This window comes from Tigriopus californicus, chromosome 6, assembly GCF_007210705.1.
Source record: "Tigriopus californicus strain San Diego chromosome 6, Tcal_SD_v2.1, whole genome shotgun sequence".
Taxonomy (NCBI): domain Eukaryota; kingdom Metazoa; phylum Arthropoda; class Copepoda; order Harpacticoida; family Harpacticidae; genus Tigriopus; species Tigriopus californicus.
This window is the reverse complement of record NC_081445.1, coordinates 13,654,332-13,666,631: the sequence shown is the minus strand read 5'-3', so window position 1 is coordinate 13,666,631 and position 12,300 is coordinate 13,654,332. Positions and strand designations below refer to the sequence as shown.

The 12,300-nt window shown below is 40.8% G+C and overlaps 1 protein-coding gene across 1 annotated transcript; it reads left to right on the top strand.

Annotated features, from left to right (window-relative positions):
• Nucleotides 1-8,540: 8,540 nt before the first annotated feature.
• On the top strand, nucleotides 8,541-11,295 carry LOC131881534 (uncharacterized). Its single transcript, XM_059228420.1, has 3 exons — nucleotides 8,541-8,564; nucleotides 9,059-9,419; nucleotides 10,115-11,295. Exons 1-3 carry the CDS (start codon nucleotides 8,541-8,543, stop codon nucleotides 10,810-10,812), a joined length of 1,083 nt encoding a protein of 360 aa, XP_059084403.1. The 3' UTR covers nucleotides 10,813-11,295.
• Nucleotides 11,296-12,300: the final 1,005 nt, after the last annotated feature.

Genomic DNA, 12,300 nt, shown 5'->3' with positions numbered 1-12,300 from the left:
TATTGGGGCCCGCACAGACTTCTTTGAGGGACTTGGTGAAGGTGGATTTGAGGGCGGATTTCAGGGCAGATTGGGCGGAAGGCAGTAGAGGAAAATTGGGTTGATGTAGGTCCGGAAGAGTTGAAGAACTATTAGAGAGGGAAGATTCTTGATGGGAAGTCTATTGGAAATGTTTTCGATCCTAGCCCTAGCTTTGACTATTGATGATTTGAGATGGTTGGTGGAGGAAAGTTGGGTTGAAGGTGCTTGAGGAGAGATCCACAAAGATTGGACAATTTTATAGAGGAGAGTAACTACCGAGGTGGTAGAGCGGCTGGTCTGGAAATCAAATTGGAATTTGGAAGGAGATCCCTATCCTCGGCCAATCCGGAAAAGCGGACGGCTAAAAGGGTGGGTGAACATCATCTTTAAGAAGAGTTGGCCACTGCAATGGCCTCTGTTCCGTCCGCAATCGAGTACATCATCCTAATATGATATGGATAAATGATGTACAGGATGAATGATTGTTCCCGGAACGGGTTTATCAAAATGTTTAAGATAACATATGTTATTATCTTGGAAAAATCCCAAAGTTTGTTGGATTGCCCATCATGTAGTCCGTTTGTCGGTCAGATGTCGACCAAATGCCACCCTAATGCTCGTGAAGACGTCGTGATCCATCACAAGTAGCTCCTCCGGCCCTTGATCATAGATGTACAATGTCGCTGGAACCGGTTGCATCAAAGAGCTTTGTGATTCAGGGTGAATCAATCTCTATATCGTTCCTATCACCAAGGAAAAAGCTCCAGTACCCGAGGGGCTGGTCACCCAGCTACAACCATGGGTGAGGAATGTCGGCTACATGTTTGAAGGGAGGAGAAACAGGAAATCCCCGGTCATCAAAAACGATATTCTCGTGAGCATTTTGAGAAGGGGGAAGAGGATCTGGATAAGCAATCTCATCCTCAAGGACCGATGTTACCAAAATGTCGGCCCCCCCCTGACGGCAATGACGACCAATCCTTCCGGAATGTCCCGTTGGACGTAGTTCCGGCCCAATGTTTTGTGTGCAACAGTGGATAGAGGAAGCCGTCACCGTTCACCGATAGCCATGGGACAACCCGTTTTAGCCTCCAATGAGCAAGAGGCGGAAACCAACGTGGCACGGGAAAGTTTCAGCAAGAAGAGTCACATTTTCATTCTCCAGGAGAGGAAGTGATTCCAACTCGACCAAAAAAGCCACGGCCAGACTGAAACCATCAGCTAGAGGGGTGTTTTCCAAGCTAACAGTCCCATGGCTTACAGGAAAGCTGACTCATTCAACCATGAGCTACTGCGACAACCCTTCAGCCTCCAAGTTAAACCAACACACAGTCACGTATAACCCTTCAACGAGGACACAGTCACATTTTGGATCTCGAGGAGAGAAGTCAAAAGTTTGGACCACTCCGAGGAGAAACCACCTGCCATTGCTAAGTGCTGGGACTTTGTCATTGCTGTGGTGCCAAAAAGTGGGAACTGTTTCGAAGGACAGAGATCGTCATCGAATGGGAGTAGGAAACCCAGGAAGCTGTCGACAAGAGCAAGGAAGTGCCGAGTCTGAGTACAGTACTTTGTCACTATTTTAATGGACCTTCAATCCCGTCGAGTGTACCTAATCCTAGCATCTCCGTTGGACCATCTCGCCAGACATTGAGCAATAATTATTAACCCATTGATTGCATATGCGTATGTCCCCTTTTATATTGGCCCAACGATTCCCCCACTTTTCTTAACGGAGCAAGACAGCTGATAGGCGGTGCGTTCTTTGATGAAGAAAGTGAATTGAAGTGTAAAGTTTGCCTTCCAGAGTAGCCTAGATGTCCCAGACGACCGAGATCGTTCTGGCATCGTGGGGAGTAGAGGTAGCGAGGGATTTGTATTCAACTGTATCTAAAGTTCATCACTATTGTAGCCGAAATCAGTAGTTAGACTCTAGAGTAGAGGTCGACTTTGATAAACGCATTTAGACTTGGATAGTGACTATATTTTGCAGGATAGTTAGCCTTGAAGATTGGCCCAGGTGTATGCCAGACAACCAAGATTGATCTGGGACCGTGGGGAGTAAAGGTATCTAGTGATTTGTATCCTTAGTCGTTTAATGATTGTTTGAGGCCCTGATAAAGGAAGCTCGAACTATTTATCGTATGCTCTGATTAGGGTTATGACCGGAGGCCTTAAGATAGGTCTAAGAAATTTAAGCCCTTGTACTAGGTGCTCTCCATCTTTGAGAGCTATCAAGGTATTTTTACGTAGTGCTTGGGTTAAGAGTTCCATGTTTCCTTTCACCACGGAAATTCAATAAGTCAGGACCTTTCACCCCTGTCTGGTGTCGTCCGATTTATTTGAATTAGATGGACGCTCATATTTGATCATGGTTGATGCATATAGCGGTTATCCTTGGGTAGGAAGGATGCGACAAACTTCATCGTCAACGGTGTGTGAACGACCCCTCTCTTGGTTTCTGGACTCCCATCTATTATGAAGACTGATGGAGGGCCACAGTTTCGTACGACCTTTGAAGAATTATTAGTTTTGGAATTAGGCGAACCACGAGTTCGCCTTATCACGCTCAGAGCAATGGACTGGCTGAGGCAGCCGTGAAATTGGTTAAATACCATCGCCCCAATTTGGGCGGCAAATGATTGCCACCTCTTCAGGATGGAACTCGCGTCCATATTCAGAATCTCTTGACCAAAGACTGGATGGAAGGTGGATCGATAGTCACAATTTGGGAGCACGGATAAAATGGGCGATCGATCCGTCGGAACAGGTGTTTCCTGCGACTGATTTTGGTCTCTCCCATGCCCACAATCATCGTTCCCTTCGCCACCCTCGCCAGTGGGGGGAGGTGCTATATGTATGATGTCATATCGTAGGGATGCTCATGTCCCCTCTTCAATAATCAGCATGTTGGCTGCTGGAATAAGCACTTCGATTTTGAATCTTGGCTCGAGAACATTTATTCACTCCCGTCATCGGACAGTTATTCGGACATTTAGGCAAGCGCTGGCATCAGCAAACAAACTTGCCTGCCAATGTCAGTGATGCAAAATTGGTGTTTCAAACGGGTTTTAACGAAGCTGACCTTTCCTGAAATAGCAATGTGAAAGAAGAGTCAACTTCTTGTAAACGTGTTTGAATCCCCAAACTAGCATCACTGACACTGGTACCAGCAAACAAACGAACCGGCCAGAGCTTGCCTAAATGTCCCCATATGGAGTTAGAGATAGAGATAAGGAAGAAAAAAGTTAGAAAAAACGACCGAGCTCTGCTACGTCAAAATCAAGATCGACTCCCCCTTCCATGCGAAAGCACAAGTCTTTCCAAGACTAGGTTGGTCATGGAGTACGTCGGTAGTGGAGTGGAAAGCTGGGTCAAAGATCGAACGTCTTCTGGCGAGGTTTTGTAGAGCTACGCGTTGCTTCCTGATCAGACGCATACCCGGCTGAGAGAGTGCTCAATGAATTCCATCTTCATGTTCAAAAGCTCAATTACGTAAAACTTAAACGTCTTCTAGCGAGGTTTCAGAGAGCTTTCCTCTCCACTACTGCCCTACTCCATGGTTGGTCAAGCACTCTTGGAACAAGTTCGTCATTTTGGCAAAACTCACTGACTGACTACTTATGAAGAGCTTTGGTCATTTGGACGAAGAAAGTATGGCCGCGAACTCTTCTTTGGACCAATGGCTCGAAAATGGGTGAAATAGCCAGTCTCCTAGTTTCCATGAGTTCACTTTTAATCAACACAAAGCACGGTGGTACATCGCTCAGTGGTATCTGTCCTGAGCACACTTTGAAGGTAATTACCAATTTCAATTTTAGTCATTTTTCCTCCAAGGATTTCACTGAATGTAAAGAAACCTTTACAAGAAGTTGAGTGCAAGTTGAAAATACGAAATGGGGATTTGAACGGATTCTTCATCATGGTTTTCGAAGCAAAAGTTGTAAAAATATATGTTATAATTCTACAGGAAAATTTAATATTCTAATGAAAGCTTCCCTTAGGGAGTATAGTAAATGATGTGATTCTCTCTCTTGGAGCTTTTGGGAAAATAAATCACGGTGAAAATAGATATTCGCTTTAAAGAAGTTTTGTCACCGCTTCAATTTAGTATGCAATTAATGTTCCAAAATGCGAGTTCATCTTGACTGATCTTTGAATATGACCTGTCATGATTATATTTCAGGTAATTGAAAACGAGAACATACTGTTCCAGAACATTGGACTTAAATGGCCTTTTCCGCATGTACGAAATTTAATCATGACGTGACTATTGGTTTTCGGCTTAGTTGGAATTGAATCTTCATTAGTCAAAAGTATAAAATGCTATGCTGTTGTACTTTTAATGTGATACTCTTTCGAAATTGATGGCAGTTGGGCGCAACCCCTTATTCCAGAAACATGTCTCAAACTCACTTAGATGCATTAAGCCAGAACATATTTGATCAAGTTTACAGAGACGTTGGATTACGGGATTGTACAATCGTTTCAAATATCCCTCTTCATCTTGCGGGGTCGAGTTTTGTTTCGATTGACCTCACCCTCCCACAGATACAACTCTCTAATTTTGCCGATTTCGTCCACAAAACCACTTGGTGCGTGGTAGCTATCATATATTTGGGGAGAAATAGTCATTTCCCCATTGGAAATGTGAAAACTCTCATTGAGCAGAGTTTTCACTCAAGCACATTTTTCATTGGAAATACAAACGTGCTCCACTTCGGAACGTGGAACAGACCCGCCGCCGTCATTGACCTAACTCCCATTGCAAAACCTGCTTACGTAAGCGTTTTAGTCTTCATCAAAGACATTAAAACCATGAGTAAACCTTTACATTAAAGCATGTCCATGTTTATTGTGGTCGGTTGGAGTCGAGCTATTGGTTACTCAATGAAAACCATTGGACCATGGAACGAGGATTCGCCCGGCCATTTGGTTTGAGAGGAGAGGCGTGTGAGCATCTCCTGTTCAATCAAACCTTCAAAGTGGCACAATATGGATTACTGCCTAACGTATTTACGGACAAGAGAGATAATTCTGTGACAGGGACTGATGTCGAGGCACTCAAACTTCTTGCCGATAAATACAAGATGCACTTAGAATTTCATTTTGGAAAAGCAGAGTCTGTCCTTACCACGGCGGATCCAAATGCAACTCATGTTCTGGCCAAGGTAAAATATTATTGATATGATACATCATTTCAGCAGATAAAAGTAGGGCGTATATATCTCATTTCAACATCGAACATATATAGTAAACACGTGGGCTCAATTGGTAGCTTTTAGCCACAATTGGTACTTTTGTTGTTTCATTTTCCCTCCGTTCTTGATTTTAGGGACCTTTACACTAGGACGGAAAACCGAGATTGAATCCGGCTTGGGGATTGAAGTAGGAATAGTGTTGGGGCAACTTTTCGGTGTATGATTCTTTTCGTTCAACTTGAATACAGTGAAAGACTGGAGTCCTCTGTGGACCCAAGTCTTTTGCCGAACTCGCCCCAACACTATTCCTACTTCAATCCTCAAACCGGATTCAATTTCAGCTTTCCATTTTAGTATAAAGCAGCCCTTAATCTCGAACGAGGCAGCTTTATAGGGTAGCTAATATGAAATTTGTTTCTTAAAAGTGCAGTATATCGTGAAATACTTCTCGAAATAGTGCCAAACATAGGGTAATATAACATCAATTGACCTCCAGCATATCAATTAGATTTTTGTAAAAGACCCACTTTTGCTTGATGATCATCTCGATTTGGAACAAGAACAACCGGTACGCTCAATATCCTCTAATATATTGAACCATACTTTCTCTATTGCAAGGTCAAGGTCGTGTTACTCTTCCTAATAGATATTTCCTGATTGTGGAGAGAAGGCTGTGACAGAAAATTTGAAATTGGTTGAACGAACCTAAATTAGAAATAGCGAAACTAGAGTATTCTAAAACAATCAATAAGCACTACCCAGTAGAGTGCAAATTCAAATATCAATCGAAGTCTTCATGACAGCTTATACTAGCGATGTCGCGAAACATTATAGCGGATAGAAGAATGCAAGAACACACAGAAAACACAAGCCATTGCCCCAAAACGGTTTTACTCCGATAAGAGCCTCAATTGGGGGTGGTTAACCAATGATGGGCAATAGTGCAATATTGTCTGACAACCTTTAGGCAAGCATACTTTTTTCATATGGATGCCAACGGTTATATCCACCAAAGGCTACACTAAAATGCATTACCATCTATGAGTGGTATCCAGAATATTGATACTATTTTTGAAGAGTACCACGAGGGGCTGGAAAGTAAGTTTTTAATCACTTTTGAAGAGAGAGAAGGGATTTCCACACATCAGATTTGCCTTTGAATGGTTTCAAGTCAAAATTATACATCCCCAGTTACAACACCCGTTGCCAAACAAGAAAACCTTATATTCAATGTCTGACGCTCTCTTTGCCTGAATATTATTCAACCTCAGATTTCAAAAAGACGATATGGTCAGGACACCTGAAATTCGGTTGTCTTTTCATGCTATCTTGTGCAAAAAGAAGCTCTCCTCCAACTCGAGGGCAAAAAATGGCAAGTGAGTTAAGGTTTTATCCAAATGAAAGTTTTTCTTAGAGGCCCTTTTTATTTTGTTCAATCTCACCTTAGAGAGCAAGTAGTTACCAAAGCCTCCCTCTACCATTGTAAAGTTGGCACAAAACGTTCGAAAACTTGAACAGCTTTGTATTGTATTCTGATTATTTAGTTTAGATTATTCAACATTGCCCCGTGTCTTTTGTAAAACGACTTTTGTTTAAAATCCATGAGCCTTTTGGGATTTTCTCTTAAAAAGAGATAATACTAAATATTGAACAACTTGCCTAATTACTAAAGTTTAAGAATGATGTGTTTTTTACATTCAAGATTTGTTTTTCATGAGCAAGTTGCTAAAAGTATTGTGCATTTGGCTTTTAAAGCTGTATTTGATGATTGATAATGAGGAGGAACACTTTTTTCTAGCACAAAAGAATAAATCTTAAATGATAGGTGTATGCTTTATTGAAAAGTATGTTTCAATATTAGATAAGTTATTGCCAAGCCATTGCAAAGTCATGACTTTGTTCCAGTAGAAATCGCCCAGCTACCGAATACCCTGCTTGTAGCTTGGTTTCAACTTCTTGACATTCAAGCTACATTAATGCTCTCATCAACTTAGACAAAATGTATTTGCTTAACTTTACAATGCTGCATTTTATCAAAATATGTAAACACGATTGTCAAATTCCAGCGTATATTTTGAAAGTAAAGAACATTAGTAAAATGATGTGTTAGTTTTCCACAAAAGTCAGTTGCTATTTAATGTATTTGTATATTTACAAAGTTTAAACTTGATCAATGACTGATTCAATTTCTTAGTTAAGATAAAGATTAAGTAAAAAATACCTGCATTAAAGTTTAAACGTTATTGCTTATCTACCCACTTCTGAGCAATTGTAATTACTTTCGGACACATTGTGTCCATTTTATGTTAAATTTTGGACACTTTTGCACACTTGATGTCCACGAGTCATGCTGATTCCCAAAATTACCCACCCTGCCGATAAATCACACTCAGTGATGATTAAGCGAACCTTTTTTACGCAAATACTTACTCCTTCCTAATTAGATTTGCATCTTGTGGTGATGAAAGATGCGTTTTCCTCATTCGAGTCATTGGAAAACTCAAAAAGCGTTTTGAAATTTTATTTTTGGTGTTGTCTTGTTAGTGGCAAAATGTATGTTTCTTGTCTTGCAAGAAATGGCACTTAGACTTTTTGTTGGCCATCTTTGCCCTTAAAGAACTTGTTACCCTGATTACGCTGGTGAAATATCACTAAAAAGTAAGAAGTGCATTGGTTGAAAACATCAAAACATATTCTCATTCCCGGACATAGCAAAGGTATTTTCAATGAGGAATGAATTTGGAAGTTTAGTGATTTCCATTCTTTTCTTACTGCCGGCATTAAAAAATGCGCCATGTCCGAGCAGCCGCAACCGGGCCAAACGAGTTTATTACATTTATTGGCAATATCATGGTCTCTATCACGATTATCATGATTGAGAATCAATACAGAGACATCGAGGCATACATCTCATTCAAAAAGTTTTTATTGCTTACTTGCAAGTCCAATCTTTGCCTTTCAAGTATCAAGTCATTAAATCAACGGAACTGATTCTCCTCCTCTCGGACTGTCTGAGTGGGCAAAGCTCTGCTCAACCATAGATTTCTAGACACTGGATGTCGGACGACCGACCACTCGGCTGGTAAAACAGTAAAATGGATGGTCTCCTGGGAATTGATTACAAACCGGTTTATTGTACTGTTTAGCCAACCGAGTGGTCGGTCGTCCGACATCCAGCATCTAGAAATCTATGGCTCAACCCATCAAAAAGCTCTGCCGGTTAAACGAGATGATGGTACATGAAACACAGACATTTGCCAAATAAGCACATTTTGAATGGAATGTATGCCTTGATGTCTCTGCATTAATTCATGCATCATGATAATCGCGATAGAGACCATGGTATTGCTAAGAAATGTAATAAACTCTTTTCTGCCCAAACTTGTCTGAGAGGCTGCAACCCGGCTTAACGGACCATTTCCCTTTTTTTACTGCCGGCTGAAACAAAAGAAGGGAAATCACTTAACATCCAAAATCATCCCTCATTGATCACAGTTCGAAAAGAGAGATCAACACGTGCTGCTCGCAAAAGATAACAATTCTTTTTCAATGGCTTTTGCAATTTTGAGATACTCATGTCAAAAACTAGATTGTTCTTTGTAATGATTTTGCTAAATCATTTTATCCCTGGCGATTCTCTTGGACATGTAGTAATGGTTCGAGCGCACATCAAAACTAAGATTTACTTTTCGAGTTTATCTGATCTCGCCAACAAATCTGAGGCGGAAAAGGATCAATAAACCCTTTCATGTGCTTCTCCTAAACCCATCTCTTCAACTTTCACGATATGGCAACCGTGAAAAAGATTTTAAAAGTAAATTCATCTTTGATTTCAGGTTTATCAGGGAAAATTGCAGGCCGCCATTCCTGCACTGCAATTTGGTTACAACAGGGTTTTCTTTGATATCTCTTCGTACCTTCTGTTCTCACAATTGCGATATACAGCCAGAGTACCTCAAAAAAATGTGGCCTTTGGAAATGTTGTTCGTGGATTCGACCAATTGGGTTGGCTAGCAGTTTTCATCACTTTAGGTTGTTTCGCCCTTACATTTCAACTCATTTTCTGGGTGTACAAGTTCAAGATTAAAAACAAGTCGTTATACAACAACCCTGGAAATCCTGTCGATTTTTTCTTGTTGACTTTCACCACATTTGTGGAACCAGATAAAATTAACTGGTTTCCAACTTGGTCTGCAGGTAGGTAAAGTTGATGAATTCTTAAGTTTATTTTAAAAGCTGTTCACAACACTTTGACATACTTTCTTCCACGATTTCTGGACACTTGGATCTTGAGACCTGTCTTTTAAAGAGTGTATGATCCTCATTCGTTGCTTGCTCGATTTTAGTTTCAAATCAGACAATAGATGTAGCCACAAGCTAATGCTTCATAGATATTCAAAGTTACATGCTTATTTCATTTCAAGTTACCGATTTGCCACATGAAAATTATCTTTGCTATATGGACGTTTAAGCCAGATCTGGCAGGTTCGTTTGTTTGCTGGTAGCATTGCCTGTTGTTGCATGGTGGTAAATGACTAGATATTTATTGTTGATAGGGGGAGGTACCTATAAATACAGAGAGATGAAACTATTGCAAGTCATGAGAGAGGGTGTAGAGTGAGTGTGAGAGATAACCATGGGACTTTTACCCTATTACCCAGCAATCGGAATATGGCCTGAATATCAGGTTCACAGAGAACGAACTTGAAAACAGAAAATGTTTAATTGTGACCGTTGGTGGATCAATTTGATGTGGTAATCAAGATCTTTATAACTAGTGCAATTTCAAATTTAAAAATTCAAACTCAAGCTTAAATTTTTCTGGCAAACCATGGCAATTGAAGGGGGCTTTTCAGATAGCAAAACAAAGTTACATTTATTTGTGTTTTTAGGTAAACTTGCAACTCTCTTTTGGTCAGTCTTTGCCCTCCTTGTTGTGAATTTCTATACCTCCAATCTTCGAACGAACTTGATCGCCCCCAATTTAGAGCCGGAGATTAACAGCCACGAGGACGTTATTCGATATGACAAGACTGTACATGTTGATCACCTTCTGTCATTCCTCCTACGACGAACAGTTTCGCCCGCTTTTGAACAAGTCCTTCATGGAGTGAAATGGTATTATCCAGTTCAGGCCGAGCTACTGGAAAGCCATGTTAAAACGGCTGTGTTAGAGGACGGAGACGTTTATTTGGCCACAGCGGAAAACGTCCTCTACACATATTTGTTACAGGACACTTTGGGATTTCCTAACCTTAGGATATCGGACGACAGTTTGGTTAACTTTTACATGTGTGTTCGGCTGACTAAGTTCTCGCCCTATACTCCGGATATCAACAAGTTATTCACCAAATATCATGAATTTGGTTTTTATAAAAGGTTCTTGAACAAGCCCATCCCAACAAAAGCTTTACCTTCATTTGAGTTCACCGCCCAATACCAATCATCAGAGAACTTGAGGATGAGCTTAGAAATGCTGTGGACCCCCATTATCCTTTTGATAGCCGGATCAATGATTGGTGGGATAACATTTCTCATTGAGACAATGATGGTCAAGTTATGGAAAAACGTGGATTGCTCCTCCTCCTGAATGAAAAACCCTAACCATTTCAACTTAATGTTTCTTTTGGTACCAACTTTTCTTGAAGTACTCTTAAGTCAGGTGACACCAGCAAAAACTTTAGGGCAATCTGCGTTTTTATGTTCGCAAACATATTTTAGTTTGAATGAGGACCATATGTCTTGAGTGGATCCTTTAATAAATAAATAAATAAGCCAGGATCGAATGTAACTTTACACTCACCAACCTAATGCAGCGCACACCAGCACGAACACCCTCGTTGATTCCATTGAAATAAGACCCCCTGTTTATGTCATTGGCTAGAATTGGTTTATAAAACTTTACTATTTTATCTGAACATGAAAGCTATTGATAGTATACGTCCCTTTGGACAACATCCTATCCTCTGTTTTGGAATATTCTGCTCACACCATGTAATGTACATAATTTTAAGTCACGGCCATGTCATAAACTTTGAAAATAAAGGAAAAGATGCTAAAATAAATGTAAAACATAGCCAAGAACGGCTCTGTAGCGGTGGGTTGTGAGCAACCAATAACAATGATCAATCAGATCAATAACTTTTAAAGGGCGAGATATGTCGCTCCTTAGTAACAATAGGCCGAATATTGAGAAAGTGTTTGAAGAGATCATGAAGTTCAAACTTGTAGAGTTTCTTGAAGTCAGTGAAGCCCTTCCTGTTAGCCAGCACCAACTTGGTCTGCAGGTAAGTAAAGTTACATGGAATATCCTTCCTCCTAACCACCACGGGTTCCGAATACATTTTTTGCACGGTTTCCCAACTGATTGAGCATTTAGAGCAAGTCTTTGAGGGACTGGAAAGACACGAGTCAGTTGATGTTGTCTACCTTGATTTTGCCAAGGCCTTTGATAAAGTAGTGTATTTGTACGGGTTGCTGATGACCAATACCAATGTTGATAGCAAGGGGATGGTGATAATATAGTATATTCGACTCGATCTCGATCTAAGGAGCAGGTTGGAGTAAGGGGTTTGGATTATCCGCCACAGTCCCGGGAAGAAGTAAAATTAGCAGAAGACTTGTGTCTTCAGACCCCCTCTTTCAGTTCAGTCCTGTCTCTGGTCGAGAGCAGCTGCACGACTTTTTGTAAGATTAAGGTCTCCATCAAAAATGACCAGTTTCAAGCTGAGAGTAAGGTGGTTCAGGAGGTCAGATCGAATCCGAAGGCTTTTTCTCTTATGCAAACTCTAACAGAAAGATGAAACACCCTGTAGGGCCCTTTGAGATTGATGGGGAACCCATAAGCAATGTAGAGGCTATGGCAAACATGCTAGGAAGTCAGTTCTCCAGCGTTTTTTCAACCCCACTAACTTTAGAAGCAATAGATTATTGTTCTAATGCCGAGGCTTTTGAGATTGATGATGTTAGTTGTGTCGTTGATCAAGCTTAATATCGAAGTGAGGCGTTCCCGCCCTTTTTTGAACATTTTTCTGTGGAAGAGTCATCTCGTGCCGTAAAGTTGAACTTGTTTCGGGCC

Excerpts from the sequence above, each read along its gene's own strand:
- LOC131881534 (XM_059228420.1), top strand. The coding sequence starts at position 8,541 with ATGATAATCGCGATAGAGACCATG. Across the intron at positions 8,565-9,058 it reads TAATCGCGATAGAGACCATG|GTTTATCAGGGAAAATTGCA; the intron begins GTATTGCTAAGA and ends CTTTGATTTCAG. Across the intron at positions 9,420-10,114 it reads GTTTCCAACTTGGTCTGCAG|GTAAACTTGCAACTCTCTTT; the intron begins GTAGGTAAAGTT and ends TTGTGTTTTTAG.